Source organism: Eubalaena glacialis, chromosome 3 (assembly GCF_028564815.1).
Source record: "Eubalaena glacialis isolate mEubGla1 chromosome 3, mEubGla1.1.hap2.+ XY, whole genome shotgun sequence".
In the NCBI taxonomy this organism is placed as follows: Eukaryota; Metazoa; Chordata; class Mammalia; order Artiodactyla; family Balaenidae; genus Eubalaena; species Eubalaena glacialis.
The window spans coordinates 80,176,201-80,191,704 of record NC_083718.1 but is presented as its reverse complement, the minus strand read 5'-3'; the positions used below and the strand labels follow the sequence as shown (position 1 = coordinate 80,191,704).

The following is a 15,504-nucleotide window of genomic DNA, read 5'->3' as shown; positions in this document are numbered from 1 at the left end:
GCTAGAACCACTGGGGCTCCAAGAAACAAACTGACTGACCATCACAAATTTAGTAAGTGGCAAGATCAAACTTGAAACCTAGTATCAATACAACAATAAAATGCTGTTATGGGCTGTTTGGTGGACTTGCCCTTAATTACAGGGTAAATGAAAGTGCACTGTGAATAATAAGTAGACTGTAGATGTAGGATATTCATAAACGTACTTGGCATATTGCATACATGGGAATTTGTGTCTCTAAACTTGGACTTCTGCTAATGTGCCTTGGGGTAAGTTCATAATTACAGTACTGTTCATCTTTCCTATCGTCAGCTGTAACCATCTGTTAAACTAGGAATCAAATAATTCCTTTAGAGCCTTGGCTTGGTCAGTGTTTCTTTTTTTTTTCTTTTGGCCACACCGTGTGACTTGTGGGATCTTAGTTCCCCAACCAGGGATTGAACCCACGACCTCGACAGTGAGAGTGCAGAGTCCAGTGGTTAACGGGACTGCCAGGGAATTCCCTCAGTCAGTGGTTCTTAAGGGTAGAGAGAATGGCAGTGCTATCACCTGAAATTTCAGAATACATCCCCCCTTACCCTTCTGAGAATCACTTTGTTACATGAAAATTTAAGATCAGTAACGTGTTTGGCATGATACACTTCTCACACTCTTTGCCCTTTATCATTCTCACCTGCAGAAGGCAGTCTCGGCATTAGAAAACATTATGCTATGAAAAGAATACTATTGGAAGAGCATGTGTTTTGTTATACGTATGCTCCACTCTGAAGAGCCTTAATACCCAAGGCAAAACAGGACTTGCTGATTGCTATTTCCATAGTAATCTGCAATGGGGCTTATCTGTCATCAGTTGGATGAAGCCTGGGAACAGAGGGGGCAGAGAAAGAGGGGATTAAAGTACAGGGATCCCCAGGACTTCCCTGGTGGTGCAGTGGTTAAGAATCCACCTGCGAATGCAGGGGACATGGGTTCGAGCCCTGGTCCAGGAAGATCCCACATGCCACGGAGCAACTAAGCCTGTGCTCTAGAGCCCACAGGCCACAACTACTGAAGCCTGCGCGCCTAGAGCCCGTGCTCCCCAACGAGAAGCCACCCAATGAGAAGCCCGTGCACCACAATGAAGAGTAGCCCCCACTCGCAGCAACAAAGACCCAATGCAGCCAAAAATAAATAAATAAATTTATTTAAAAAATAATAATAAAGTACAGGGATCCCCAGGCACCTTGCAGGGTGAGCTGGGCTCTGACCAGGAAGTGTGATAAGAGAAAAGATTAAGAAAATGTCTGCAAGGTCCTCTGGTCTCCAGGTTCTTCCTGGTGAGCTGAAGTGAGACTGAGCTCTTCCCAATGCTGGACTGAGGACACCTGAGTGGGGGGTGAAGTGGAGCATAAAAGCCAGTTGCTACTCACATGGATGGACCTAGAGATTATCACACTAAGTGAAGTAAGCCAGAAAGGGAAAGACGAATACCATATGCTATCACTTACATGTGGAATCTAAACTATGACACAAATGAACTTATCTATGAAACAGAAACAGACTCAGAATAGAGAACAGACGTGTGGTTGCCAAGGGGAAGCGGGGTGGGGAAGGGATGGATTGGGAGTTTGGATTAGCAGATGCAAACTGTTATATATAGTATGGATAAACAACAAGGTCCTACTGTATAGCACAGGGAACTATATTCAATATCCTGCGATAAATCACAATGGAAAAGAATATGAAAAAGAATGTAGATATACATGTCTAACTGAATCACTTTGCTGTACATCAGAAATTAACACAACATTGTAAATCAACTATACTTCAATAAATTACGAAGCCAGGTACCCTAAAACTTGAACTCAAATGAGAATTTTCCACATATCTTCTAGTTTACTGATCACAATGTAACTAAGACTCGCCTTCATTTCAGTTAAGACTTGTATCCCCAGTTTTTGGTGTAGCCTTCCTAGATTACTCCCACTTAGAGGTGTGTAAGGATGCCTAGCACCTCTTTGTGAAGTGTCATGGACACTACATGTGTTGGGTTCAACAGGAACCAACTTGCTCAGAGCTCAACAGCTGCCTGTGCAAGCAGATCCTGTAGCGCAGGACACAACAGCAAGACCACGTCTGGGGTCCGGTTTGGCTGCAGGAAATTCCCTTCTATAGGCAGCCATGACTGTGACTCTGGCCCCTGGAGCCAAACTAGCCACTCAAGAGGGCACAAGCCTTGGTGTATACGTGGAGTCTGCATTCTCTCAAGACAGAGTGCAGTGATCCCAGACACAAGGTCAGACCTGTGATTCACCTTCCCAACACGAGGGTGTATACCACCGAGGAAGGGCTGGCGGGAGCGACCAGGCTGGCGTCATCAAGCACCCTTCCTCCCCGGCTCCATCCCTCCCGCATGCCCACTCTCTGAGTCACTCTCCTGGTCACATACCCTCTGTGTGAAGGTGTTCGCATGGCTTGGGGTGTCACTTTAGGCGTGCTCGTTGATTTGTGGTAGGGACGAGGACAAGGCAGCAGAGCACATGGGCTACACACAAAGACTTGGTCAGCGCTTCTTGATGACTTCCAGCAAACCAGGGCCCAGTTAGTGTCATTCACACAGACCCTGGACCCCCTATCAGAATTACAGCTCTACAGGATCCTGTGACAAAGCTATTTAACGTGAAGTTATAAAGAAAACATCACACAATTGTTTTTCCTTTATAAAAATTTATCAAGGGAATAATCTGAGTTTTAAGAGGCTTGGTTTAGCAAAGTAAAAGACTAAAAACCATTAAAACACTTTAAATTCTTCTTTAACCTACCAACTGGGGTCTAAATTAAATAAATCCTCTATCACTTTAGGAAAGAGGCTGCTTTCCTAAATCAGAAAAATTGATTTCCAAGTCACACTCTCTTACCTCTACTGCCCTGTAACCCTAAGAACTAAACCTCACCAGGGATGGCTCCTCTGGAAGTCAAGGTGGAAAGAACAGGTGATATCCCGACACAGACTGGATGTAGACTCTGAGCCAAAAGAAGTCTGAGAGATGAACTGTGATCATGCAAGTTATCATCCAACAGGATACTTTTGGGAAGTTCAACACGGTGCTGCTAATTACTTGAGAACAAAAGGCATAAAATGAGACACATGGTCACCCTAGTGATAAGGCAGTTTGGGAAACTACACTTCCCAGTATGCCCTGCCCCTTGAAAGTCAAAAGGCTTTCCCAGGAGCAAAGCACCCTGGGACCCATGGTTAGCACCATTTAAGAGGTAAACAGCCTATAGGGCTGGGTTCTGACATGGAGCCTTCCTCCTTCCATGGAACACTTAACAACACCTGAGGTGAAATTTTAATGGATATTAAGTCTGGGGTGGAGCCTCACTCTCCCCAACAACTCTAGTTTCCAAAGGTGTAGAGCTGGTAGAGCTGTCCACTGGTCCACTGCCCTGTTCTCCTGGGTGTGGTGCTGCCTCTGCCTCCCCACATCACCAGTGTCCCCACTGGCACTAGTCTTTTGGGGGATTCTTGGCCAGGTGCTGTTCCCACTCAACTTCAACCAACTTGTACAGCTCCATGGTGGCCTGAGCATCTTCCACAGAGGAATGTCCGCTTTTCCCAACCTGAGGGAAGGAAGAAAAAGGAGGAAGAAAAGAGCATGAAGCTACAAGAGACTGTTTCTTCCCTTCCCAGCTGGCTCCCTCCAACCCACTGATGCTGCTGCTTCTGCAGTTAGCGGGCTACAAAGGTAGACCTCTGGTGAGACCCTACTCCTTATCTAATTTCAGGGGTTCAACTCCTATGCTACTGTCTGCCTCAATCCCTTCTGTAGCAACAAGTACATACCATATTGTTCTACATTCTTCTGTAGAGGCAGAACAAACCAGATCATAGACAGGCCTTCTGAGTCTTCCATCTTCCCCAGGTCCTTAACTGATCTGTATATGACATGTGTCTACAGCCTCATGCCAGGCAGGCCATCCCCTCTTTGACTGCCAAACATATGAAATACATAAGAGCCTCTTGCATCCACTACATGGTCTTTTAGACCACCACAACTACCTGCTTTCTACTTTTCTTAGTTAGGGTTTTATCCCCACTTTCAGGCTTTTTTCCTTTTCCAAGTATCCTTTGGAACACTCCGTGAGGTAGAGAACAGGAATAGTTATCCCTATGTAGAGATGGACCCCTTTGCCCAAAGCTCTTCCCATCAGAGCATCCCGCCCAGATCTCTCTACAACCAGAGGAATTTGAGGGTCAGAGCCTGGAGAGGCAGCAGGAGAGCCTTCAGTGTCCAAGCTACAGGTCTGGCAGCATTTGGGAAGACGCTACCTGGATGTCCCGGCTCAGCAGCTTCTTGGTGAGATGCTTCAGAGACATGGTTGCATTCTCTGGGCAGTCAGCCTTACGGTTGAGGAGGGGGATATGGGAGGTGTCTCGGGTGAGGGACTTAGGGTGAAAATACTGAAGGGCTTTGAAGTCGTTGTGGATGGCATGCCCCACCACTATCTTCCCTGTGATAATCTTCAAGATCTGAAACAGGCATGGAAGAAGAGGTGGTGAGGAACAGGATTCAAAGATGTAGCCCCTGCATCTTAAAAGCCCAACATGGCTGTCTAAGTCCTTCTAGGTTCTTTTCACCAATTGCCCACCTGCCTCATCCTTGAAATGCCCTCTTCCACAAGTTTTCTTTCACCTGAAATCTATCTCCTCTCCCCAAGGTGAAAGTAGGTATTTTCTATGGTGTAGCCCTGTTTGGATTTACATCAGCAGTGGCTCCTTATCTTCACATTAATTTCTACCCCAATGTGATGTTCATGTAACTACCTAGTTCAGTCCTGGCTTGATACCTGAAGTTCTTTAACTATGATCATTATGTTGGCCTTAGACACAGGCTGGGACAAATGTTGTTAAAGATGGGCTCCAGGAAGGTAATGGAAGCCCCAAATTATATGCAAATAGATATGCATATGTTTGTCGGTTTTTTGTTTTTTTTTGGGGGGGGGAAATCCATGGCTTTCATCAGATTCTCAAAGAGCCTACAAGCCATAAAAGATTAAGAATTGGGAGTTCCTTGGCAGTCTAGTGGTTAGGACTCGGCACTCTCACTGCCTGGGGCCGGGGTTCAATCCCTGGTTAGGGAACTAAGATCCTGCAAGCTGTGAGGCACAGCCCCCCGCCTCAAAAAAGAAAAACATTAAGAATCATTTATAGACTAAGGCTGCAGAGGGAAGTGATCAAGTGACCATGCTTATGCTGCTTTAACAAAAAATCAGTCCCACCGCTTTATACCTCCTCCTGCTCATAACCAGAGGGTATTTACCAGCTGGTCAGGAACCTTATTCACACTATTCTTGGAAACAAATAATTTCTCACCATTTCAGAATCTTAAACCATAAGGACATACTGCCAATGAGGATAACTACAGAATATGTCATGGGCTCTGAAGGCCATTACCAAAATGGGGTTCCAAACAGACTGTGAACAAGAGCAACAGGCCTGGAGTCAATGCCTGGCCTCCCAATGGGACCCCTTGGAAGGGAACAGACTCATTTGAATGTACCTTAGTCTCATACCCCAGCTTGGGCACTAGTTTTTATGATGAAAGCCAGATATAGTCCAATCAACTTGGTATTTAGTTGCTCCTAACTTCACCTGCAGTTTACTGACCACTAACACCTTTACTTCGCATTAATTTCAACATATAGCCTTCCTTAAAGCTGAGTGGATTTGCTGTTTCAGACCCACCCCATCTTCTGCCTCTCCCAAGCCTTTGCTCAGCTATGCCCCTGGTGCACAGGATGTTCTTCAACTCTTCAAGTTCTTTCTAAAATCCAGCTGTTCCACCTCTGATGAAATTCCTCCATCTGACTGCTCTGGCATATGAGGAATTATTGGAACAGTGTGTGTCTAGAGAAGGCAAAGAATGTGGAGCTGAAATTATAAAGAAGTGGACCAAAGGCGCCCTCTGGAGGCCTTCCAAGACCAGCAGGCTCCCTTCCCCTTCACATTTGCCAGCTCACCCTCCTTTCCTGTTCATTTGTTGTGCCTCCAGTATTTAGCATAGGACTTACAGTGGCTAGGTTTGCTCAGTGAGTGAGATGAGAACCCCAACATATCAGCCCTGTGTCTTTTATCCTCTCCACTGCAGGCTACCTGTTCCAGTTATACAAATATGCCCCAGCTCCTTCTGTCAATATTCTGCCTTCTCCTACCGCCAACTTTCCACATTGCCACAGGCTACTTCTTGCTTGGGAAGCCCTCTCCACCTCTCTATTCTCAACCCTAGACCCCACCTCTACAAGGCATTCTCAAATTGAGCCCTTTCCCCCTGGCACTCATGCCTGTTGCTCTGTCCATCACTGGCTGTTATTTCTCTAGCAGATTCCCAGTTCTCCAGATGAGGATTCCACTTGGGACCTAAAAGATCTTAACTAATAAAGTTCGTTACACCAGCTAATTGTGACTTTCCAGACTCTCACCACTCCTTATCCCAGCAGAAAGCCTTCTTCATCTGCTCCTCCACCCACTCCATCCCTCCCTCCGCAATCCTTTGGAGCCTTCCCAGGGTGATATTCTTTGCAGAAAAATGATTTGGACCTCTCCCCACCCACCCCGCTGCTACCACCGTCTCCCATGCCTCTCACCTGGCTCCGAGCAATCTTGAAGGGTGTAGCATTCACCATGTGCTGCTTCCGGATACCGCTCCATCTGGTCCGGTAGTCCACAATGTGGCAGGGGGGAAGGATGTACTCATCATAAAGCACATCTCCGCTATAGCTGACAATGCTACATCGAGCCAAGGAACTGACATGCCCCTTGGGTCCTGTGCCCACCATCTCACAGTCAATTGCCACCATCTTCGTTGGCATCTTCTGGGATGCTCCAGGGTATTTATTGTCTGAATGAGCTTGGGTGGAGATCTGTGGGGCAGTCTTCTGAGGAGGGTTCTTCTGGGAGCCCTTCTTCTGGGGGCGAATTGAGAGGCTCTTAATCTTTGGTAGGGCACTCTGGAACTCCCCCAGCAAATCTACTTTAGCCACAACAGAACCAGCTTTCTGTGAAGGAGCAGGGGTCAGCCAAGGCACTGCAGCTTTCTTGCCCAGGGACTGCTCTGACCCACTGCTGGAAGCAGCAGTCTTCTTTTTTGGAAGGGGAGGGGCCTTCCAAGTGCCATCCACCTTGCGAGTGTCCCCTTTCTTTGAAGGTTCTGAGTGCAACTTAGGGACCTTGTTAGGGGGCTGCTGCTTCTTATTCAGAAAGCCTTTCCGTTCCAAGAGCCGCCGCTTCTTGACAAATTTTTGGTGCTTGGCATTCCCTTCTAATGCCTTTCTGGGGGGAGGTTCGCCAAAATCCAGATTGAGGAGTAAGGTAGACATGATGACGGTGGATGGTGGGAGAACAGTTGGGAAAAACAGCTTACCAATGAGAGGATGGACAACTCATCCTCTGCTGAATCCCATAGGCCAACATCTGGAGGTTTGTAGTATACCCTGGGGAAGAAAGTGATCCTGATAACGGAGTCCATAGGCTTGGGAACCAGTAAGATAAGACCCATCTCCGTAGGACTTAAAAGAGAGGAAAGACATCAGAGTACCCTCTCAGATAATGTGAAATGTGAAATGATGGAAGGAGGACTTCCTTCTGAACCAGGAAGCCTGGGTTCCAGGGAAGCCCCACAATTCTCCAGCAGTATGGTATTAGGAAGGCCATTTCCCCTCTCTAGATCTCAGTCTCATTTGTAAACTGAGGGGGCTGCAGGGCCAACCAGCTGAAACTCTTGTGATCTGGAACGCCAGAACAGGTGAGCTCTATCATTTGCCCAGGGAAGAAACGTCTAAGTATGCTCGAAGGCAGTCACAGGTTTGGCATAGCTGACCTCTGAATTACCCAGCGCGGGACCCAAGGACAGAGATACAAATTCAGGCACCCATTTCCCTCGTCTCCACGTGGGGGAAATCTCCACATGCATCTCACTCAAGTCCTTCTCCCAAGAAAGGACCTTTGACAACACATATTAGCGGAGGGGAAAACCGAGGCTGGGGACAGCACACTCTGGCCGTCCACGCCACGGAGCCAGCTTCCCACGCTCACACACCTACCTCCCAGATGGGCCCCGCTAAGACCGGAAGCGCCAGGAGCCGGATGCGGAAATTGGCGCGCGTCGGCGAGGCCCGAGGCGGCAGGCTCGTGGATTGGAACGCGCCGGAGGCCGGGCCCGCGTACCCGCAGCACCCCTTCCTCCGGGAGCGAGGCCAGGGATTCCTAGTGTGTGAGAAGCGGCAGCGGCAGCGGCGGCTGCGACGGAGGGGGCGGTGTGGGTGGGGGCGGGGGCGGGATGCGCTTCCCGGCCCCCCTAGCCCAGTGGAGGTACAATTCGAAGGTGTGCGGAGGCCGCTACAAACTGGCACTGCAGCGCGCCGGAGGCCCTGGGCCTCACTTCCGGTAGAAGAGGGAGGTGTACGGGAAGGGGCGGGATCTGGAGGTGGGACCTGGAACTTGGCCCGCCCCACTCCGTGAGGTGGTCGCCGCGGCACGCCTCTGTGGCGTCACTGCGCTGGCACCGCCTCCCGGTTTGCATCCAATGCTGACAGCTTCGGGCTGTGGGACGTCGCGGCCTGTGACGTCAGGAGGGCGCCTCAAGTCTTCAACCCCAACCTCGAATCCCGGAAAGGCAGCGTCTGGGACCGGATTCTGAGCGTTTTCTTCCGGTCCTGCAGAGCTGAGCCCAGCCCGGGTACCGGACCCGCGTGGTCCTGACCCAGGTTCCCTCCTCACTGCATTCTCCCTCCCTGCGCCACCGGCTGGGCCCCGGAATGCCGGGGGTCTCCGCCCGGGGCCTCTCTCACGAAGCGAGGAGGCAGCTAGCTGTGAACCTCACCCGGGTCGTGACGCTCTACCGTTCCATCCTGGACGCCTACATCATCGTGAGGCCACAGGGTTGTGGGTGGGGTGCTCCTGGTTATGTGGGTGGCTCCCTAGCCACGACAGGGGAAGAATGTAGAGAGTTAGCTTCTGATCTCTTTTCTAATATATTTCTTCAGTCTTTTGTACAAGAAAGGGTTAAAGCTGGGGCAGCCCCCCCACCTTCTTTTTCTTTCAGATGACCTAAATATTAATAGTTTTAGCATCTAGGTTGTTTTTCTAACCTTCTCAAGTCCAAAGTAATAAAACGCATGGACATTTGAGCCATGCTGCTGCAGCTACGTTGAACTCTCCCAGGAACATGTGAGGTGTTTCGAGAACACACATGTTCATTCATTCAAGCTTTGAATAAATTCCTGGCTTTGCAGTGTAATGGACAATTCCACCTTTGGTGTTGACAGACTTGGACTAGAATCCTGCCTCCCCTACTGTGTTAACCTTAGGCATTTAAAAAAACATTCCTCCTAGCCCCAGTTCCTGAGTCGTAAAATGGATCTCTTTTTGAAGGATCATTGTGAAGAATAAATGAGATGATGTATAAATGGCACCAGCATCCACTGAATTGTTCAGCTCCCAAACCCAGAAGCCATCCTCGATTCAGCTCTTTTCTTCATTGATCTACGATCCAGCCCTTCAACAAGTCCTATTGGTTCAACTTCCAGAATAGATACCAAATTCACCCATTTGTCTCCATTGCCATTGCTACCACCCTAGGACAAGCCAACATCATCTCTCTCCTGGACTACTTCCTAACTGATCTCTGTGTTTGCTTCCTCTCCTCCATACCCAGTTCTTCACAAAACAGCCAGATTAATCTTTTTTTTTTTTTAATTATTTTCACTGGTTTCTTTTTTTTTTTTTAATTTTTAATTAATTAATTAATTTATTTATGGCTGTGTTGGGTCTCCGTTTCTGTGCGAGTGCTTTCTCCAGCCGCGGCAAGCGGGGGCCACTCTTCATCACGGTGTGCGGGCCTCTCACTATCGCGGTCTCTCCCGTTGCGGAGCACAGGCTCCAGACGCGCAGGCTCAGTAATTGTGGCCCACAGGTCCAGCCGCTCCGCGGCATGTGGGATCCTCCCAGACCAGGGCTCGAACCCGCGTTCCCTGCATTGGCAGGCAGACTCTCAACCACTGCGCCACCAGGGAAGCCCCCAGATTAATCTTTTAAAAATGTAAATCTCACCAGGACACTTCCTTGCTTCTTAGGTACTTTGATGAAATTGTAATTCTTTACCATTACCTATAAAACCCTACATGATCTGTCCCCTGCTCCCTTTTAAACCCCATCACATTTCATTCTCTCCCACATTCACTGTACTACACTGGGCCTTTGCACTTACTGATCTGCCTGGAATGTTTTTCCTCCACAGAAAGGCAATTGAGTAGGGTGGTTAAGAGCAAGAACTCTAGAGTCAAATTGGTTTCAAATCCCAGCTGTGCCACTTACTAGCTTTTTGACTTAGACAGAATACTTAATTGCTGTACTTTGGTTTCCTTATCTGTAAAATGGGGGATAAAAAGAGTACTATCTCATAGGGTAATTGTGAGGATTAAATGCATTGATATACGTAAAATGTTTCAGACAGTGCCTGGCATATTATAGTATTCTGTAAGTGTTTGCTATTACCTGAATTTTTAAAAATTGAGATAGAATTGACATTTTAGTTTCAGGTGTATAATATAGTGATTCGTATTTGTATATACTGTGAAATGATTACAGTAAGTCTAGTTAATATCCATCACCGTACATAGCTACATTTTTTTCTTGTGATGAGAACTTTTAAGATCTACTCTCAGCAACTTTCAAGTATACAATACTTGCAAGTATACAATACTTGCAAGTATACAGTACAGTATTATTTACTATAGTCACTATGGTGTACATTACATCTCCATGACATTTATTTTGTAACTGGAGGTTTGTACCTTTTGACCCTCCTCACCCATTTTACCCACCCCCACCCCCTGCCTCTGGCAACCACTGCCTGAATTTTTTTACATGTGCTGTTTCCTGTTCATCATTCAAGTCTCAGCTCAAGTGTCACCTTCTCAGACAAGTCTTCCCTCATCACTCTATCTAAAATAGTACTCAAACTCTCCATTGTTACTGTTTTATTAGTGTTTTATTGTCTATGTGGCATTTGATGTTATCTGAAATAATTTTTTAAAACGTAAGCTCTGTAAGAACAAGGATCTTGTCTGTCTGCTTCATTGTTTGTATCCCCTGAGCCTAGGATAGAACTTGGTGCCTAACCAAAGCTCCAGAATTTGTGTTGAATAAATGAATGAATAAAAATACATTCTGGCAGGGTGGTCCAGTGGTTAGGACTCGGCACTTTCAGTGCCGAGGGCCTGGGTTCAATCCCTGGTCGGGGAACTAAGATCCCACAAACCACACAGCTCGGCCAAAAAAAAAAAAAAAAAAACAACCCCAACATTCTGACATATATAATGTCTGGCACATCTAATGGTAGGTTATTAGATGGTAACACAAATACTGGGTGTCAGTCACTGTGGTGTTGAGGATGCAGATGTGAAGCCACCATCCCTGCCCTTTAGTTGAGTGGAGGAAACAGACACATAAATAAGTGGGGACACTGCTAAAAGGAGAGGTGTGTCCAGAATGCAATTTGGGCTCAGAGGAAGGAGGGGGAGGCTAGAGCAGGTTTCAGAGAAGAGATGACAGCCAATGAGTAGAGGTGCCTGCTAGTTGCAGCCAGTGGCCATGTGTTGAGTGGGGCGGGGAAGAATGGGAAGAGTAGTAGCCTGTTGATTGCTTCTCCCTTTCCCCTACAGGAATTTTTCACAGACAACCTATGGGGCACACTCCCTTGCTCATGGCAGGAAGCCCTGGATGGACTGAACCCGCCACAGCTGGCCACACTGCTGCTGGGGATGCCTGGGGAAGGGGAAGTGGCCAGGTATGGGCAAGAGGGACCTGTGTTGGGGGACTTGGTGCTGAGCCCTGCAGGGAGCCATTGCTCAGAGTCTCACAAGGGCTTCCTGGGTTGTAAACTGGCACACTCAGGATGCAATGGGACTATTCACTGGGGGCCTGGGTGGGCTATCTCAGGTACAGGTCGGTGTGGCCACTCACCCTGCTGGCCCTGAAGTCCACAGCCTATGCCCTGGCTTTTACCCGGACGCCTGGGTTTCAGACCCCCTCAGAGTTCCTGGAGAACCCCAGCCAGAGTTCCCGACTGACAGCTCCATTCCGGAAACATGTCAGGCCCAAGAAGCAGCATGAGATTCGGAGGCTGGGAGAGGTGAGGAGATGGCTGGGGTATAGGTGGTATCTGGGAGCCTGGGGACTCCTTAAGCCTATGGGTTACAAAGGTGTGGGCACCTTATATCACCTGCAGGACCAGAGGCCCTAGAAGGTCCCTTCCTTGGCAGATACACTATAATCATATCTTCATCCTTTTGCCGGGTTGTTTGGTGGCTATATTTGAATCACTGGCTTAGTCTTGTTCTGATAACCTTCACCATCTGCTCATGGCTTCACAGCAGGGCTCTTGTTCTGTGGAGGAGACTGAATCACTAGCCTGAGAGGAGCAAAGACAGTAGCCTGAGCCTGGGGTCAGCACACCCCATTTTGGTTTCCATGTCTCTTGTCTCTTCCCTCTACCCATCTTCCTCTGCCATCTTCAGCTCTTCCACCCTCATTATGGGTGTTTGCCCTGGGAGCCAACACCAATGGCCAGGAGACCTTTGTTCCCTCCTCTTTCAGTTGGTGAAGAAGCTGAGTGACCTCACAGGCTGCACCCAAGTTGTGGATGTAGGCTCAGGCCAGGTGAGCCAGACCCCTAATGTTCTGGTTTTCTGTCATGGGGATAGAACAGCTGGAAGACAGGTTATCAGGCCACAGGCCCAGGGAGGCAGGTGCTAAGGAGTGGTAGAAGTAAGCTGGGCAGAATTAAAGCCTTCTGGGGGCCTAGGACCCAGGCGTCCAAACCACAGATAGGGAGGGGGACAGTGGAGAGGACGCTGAACGGGGCTGTCTCCACCCTCCCTCTCGGGACTCCAGGGCCATCTCTCCCGCTTCATGTCCCTGGGGCTGGGGCTGATGGTGAAGAGCATTGAAGGGGATCAGAGACTGGTGGAGAGAGCCCAGCGCCTAGACCAGGAGCTCCTGCAGGCTCTGCAGAAAGAGGAGAAGAGGAACCCACAGGTAGACCAGCCCTTCCTGCAGCCAGGACCGTGAGAGCAGGGTCTGCTTGGCTGGAATTGGGCACCAAGGCTGAATTCCCTCTTTTAAGTTTCTCAGCTTGAGATGGCGTGTCCCTATTTCTGCTACCCCTTTCCCAAGGTCCCTCCTTCACCGAAGCCTCCTCATATCTTAAAGGCACCTTCTAGTTAAAAAGTGCTTTCCACACCGATAACGTTCTTCTCACAGCCACCTGTAAAAAGTGGCCAAATGAGGAAGCTCAGAGACGAAAAGACCTGCAGTTACTAACGACAGACCCAGAATCTATCCCATCTCCTGATTTAAAGTCCCACTTTCTCCTCTGCCCCAGTTTCTCTCCCACCTTCCTCCTTGGGAAGGAACTCAAGAGGACAGATCCGTTCCCGTGGCTTGAGGTGGCACGGGGACGGGAAACCGGCTTCCCATCTGCCTCTGTTCTGTCCTGCCTCCACAGGTGGTCCACACTGGCCCTCGCCACCGCCCCCACCACGTGGTTAGGTGGGTAGACCCCACGGCCCTGTGTGAGGAGCTTCTGCTTCCACTGGAGAGCTCACCTCAGAGTGAGGCCCGCTTGCTGCTGACAGGCCTCCATGCCTGTGGGGACCTGAGTGTTGCCTTGCTGAGGCACTTCTCCTGCTGCCCCGAGGTGGCGGCCCTGGCCTCAGTGGGCTGCTGTTACATGAAGCTGAGTGACCCCGGTGGCTACCCACTGAGTCAGTGGGTGGCTGGGCTGCCCGGCCGTGAACTGCCCTACAGGCTACGGGAGGGGGCCTGCCACGCCCTGGAGGAATACGCTGAGCGGCTGCAGAAAGCAGGCCCTGGCCTCCGAACCCACTGCTACCGGGCAGCACTGGAGACGGTCATCCGGCGTGCCCGGCCCGAGCTCCGTCGGCCAGGCGTGCAGGGGATCCCCAGGGTCCACGAGCTCAAGATTGAAGAGTGAGGCTGGGGAGTTGGGGGGGCGTGAGGAGGGGGGCATCACCTACTGGAGGTATGATTCCCCTCCCACCCTCAACTGTTAGCATGTCCTGAAGAAAATCTAAATGTGCTGGGAGGAGGGGAGTGATTTTGAGTTCTGAGGCAGCTTCAGACTTTCTTTAAAAGGCAGTTGTCACTCTTTTATCAAGTTTTTGAAATGCTAAAAATATGGCTAAATAATTGGACAGATTTGGCTGAAAACAAATTTTTGGATTGCTTTGCTATTGGACAGACAAGCTCACAGCCAGAAAAACATTTAAAAATGCACCTTAGGGTGGCAAATCTGTTACAGCTGGAATTGAATTAGGAATGGACAGTTTGAATGGGGGAGGAGGGTTCTAAAACCAAACTAAGTGCTGTCTGTGGCTGACCCCACAGATACGTGCAGCGGGGGCTACAGCGGGTGGGGCTTGACCCCCACCTACCGCTGAATCTGGCTGCCCTTCGGGCCCACCAGGCCCAGGAGAACCGTGTGGTGGCCTTCTTCAGCCTGGCCCTGCTGCTGGCCCCGCTGGTGGAGACACTGATTCTACTGGACCGGCTGCTCTACCTTCAGGAGCAGGGTGAGGGTGGCCAAAGCAGGGACCCAGGGCCAGAGGGGCTGGAGTTCTAGGGCTCTCCTTCAGGTCCCGGCCCCTGCACCTGCCAGGACTAGGTTCCTCGCTGTGGTGATTCTCAGACCAGCTGCTTCAGAGTCAGATGGGGGGAGGGGAACTTGTTAATGCAAATTCCTACTGAATCAGCCTGTGGTGGTACCTCCCTGAGGTGCATTTTAAGCCAGCATCCCAGGCACTGAGAATCTACAATGTGCTGCAGACTGCCTCCTCCCGAGTCAGTGTCTTGGGCACTCATGTTCCTGGAGAGAGCTGTGTCTCCTTAGACCCCCTCCAGCCTCCCCCATGGGGAAAAGGGGCTATGCCTACAGGCTAAGCAGGAAGTGGCTAAGAGTTTGTTTCATTTCTCCCCTTCTGAGTAGCCCTGCCTTTCTCATAGGCTTCCATGCTGAGCTCCTGCCCATCTTCAGCCCCGAACTCTCTCCGAGAAACCTGGTTCTGGTGGCCACCAAAAGGCCTCTGGGTGAGACCTTCTCTGTTCTGGAGACTGAAGACAGCTGACACAGCCTGAGGAAGGGCATATCTCCGACCCCATCTGAAACTGCCAGGTACCACACTGGGTGGCAGAGTCTTCACCTCCTCAGCCAGAGAACCAGCATCCTCCGTGGAATCCTGGTTCCCTACAAACCTTCAGCTTCATACCCTTTCTCTCCCTCTGTGTGTTATGTAATATTATGCAAAAACTTATTTTTAATTTATTAAAAAATTGAAATCTTTACTTCTCTATCATTTTTATTAAGTATAGAAAAGGACAGACATGCACCCTCCCTACCAAATCCTGCAGGGGTGCTACATTAGGTCTCACATCCCCAATCCCCA

The 15,504-nt window shown here is 49.5% G+C and overlaps 2 protein-coding genes across 6 annotated transcripts; one reads left to right on the top strand and one right to left on the bottom strand.

Annotated features, from left to right (window-relative positions):
• Positions 1-1,824: 1,824 nt before the first annotated feature.
• On the bottom strand, positions 1,825-8,412 carry ISG20L2 (interferon stimulated exonuclease gene 20 like 2). Of its 2 annotated transcripts, XM_061183286.1 has the most exons (4): positions 8,083-8,412; positions 6,628-7,473; positions 4,313-4,513; positions 1,825-3,603 (listed from the first exon to the last, which is right to left on the bottom strand). In XM_061183286.1, exons 2-4 carry the CDS (start codon positions 7,357-7,359, stop codon positions 3,490-3,492), a joined length of 1,047 nt encoding a protein of 348 aa, XP_061039269.1. In that variant the 5' UTR covers positions 7,360-7,473; positions 8,083-8,412; the 3' UTR covers positions 1,825-3,489. The 2 variants fall into 2 exon arrangements, with proteins under 2 accessions (XP_061039269.1, XP_061039271.1); XM_061183288.1 differs by having other exon boundaries at positions 6,628-8,412.
• On the top strand, positions 8,064-15,385 carry METTL25B (methyltransferase like 25B). Of its 4 annotated transcripts, none has more exons than XM_061183282.1 (8): positions 8,064-8,248; positions 11,704-11,828; positions 11,981-12,173; positions 12,638-12,700; positions 12,935-13,078; positions 13,548-14,032; positions 14,450-14,634; positions 15,065-15,385. In XM_061183282.1, the coding sequence occupies exons 1-8, from the start codon at positions 8,090-8,092 to the stop codon at positions 15,184-15,186; spliced, it is 1,476 nt and encodes a 491-aa protein (XP_061039265.1). In that variant the 5' UTR covers positions 8,064-8,089; the 3' UTR covers positions 15,187-15,385. The 4 variants fall into 4 exon arrangements, with proteins under 4 accessions (XP_061039265.1, XP_061039268.1, XP_061039267.1 ...); XM_061183285.1 differs by having other exon boundaries at positions 8,160-8,252; positions 12,066-12,173; positions 15,065-15,384; XM_061183284.1 differs by having other exon boundaries at positions 8,160-8,252; positions 12,021-12,173; positions 15,065-15,384.
• Positions 15,386-15,504: the final 119 nt, after the last annotated feature.

What these genes read in the sequence shown, in the direction of transcription:
- ISG20L2 (XM_061183288.1), bottom strand. Translation starts at nt 7,359, where the DNA reads ATGTCTACCTTACTCCTCAATCTGGATTTTGGCGAACCTCCCCCCAGA. An exon ending in TCAAGATTGCTCGGAGCCAG is followed by an intron (nt 4,514 to 6,627) that starts GTGAGAGGCATG and finishes TGCCTGTTTCAG; the next exon opens with ATCTTGAAGATTATCACAGG. An exon ending in TGCTGAGCCGGGACATCCAG is followed by an intron (nt 3,604 to 4,312) that starts GTAGCGTCTTCC and finishes TCCTTCCCTCAG; the next exon opens with GTTGGGAAAAGCGGACATTC.
- METTL25B (XM_061183282.1), top strand. Translation starts at nt 8,090, where the DNA reads ATGGGCCCCGCTAAGACCGGAAGCGCCAGGAGCCGGATGCGGAAATTG. An exon ending in TGGATGTAGGCTCAGGCCAG is followed by an intron (nt 12,701 to 12,934) that starts GTGAGCCAGACC and finishes TCGGGACTCCAG; the next exon opens with GGCCATCTCTCCCGCTTCAT. An exon ending in GCTCTACCTTCAGGAGCAGG is followed by an intron (nt 14,635 to 15,064) that starts GTGAGGGTGGCC and finishes CCTTTCTCATAG; the next exon opens with GCTTCCATGCTGAGCTCCTG.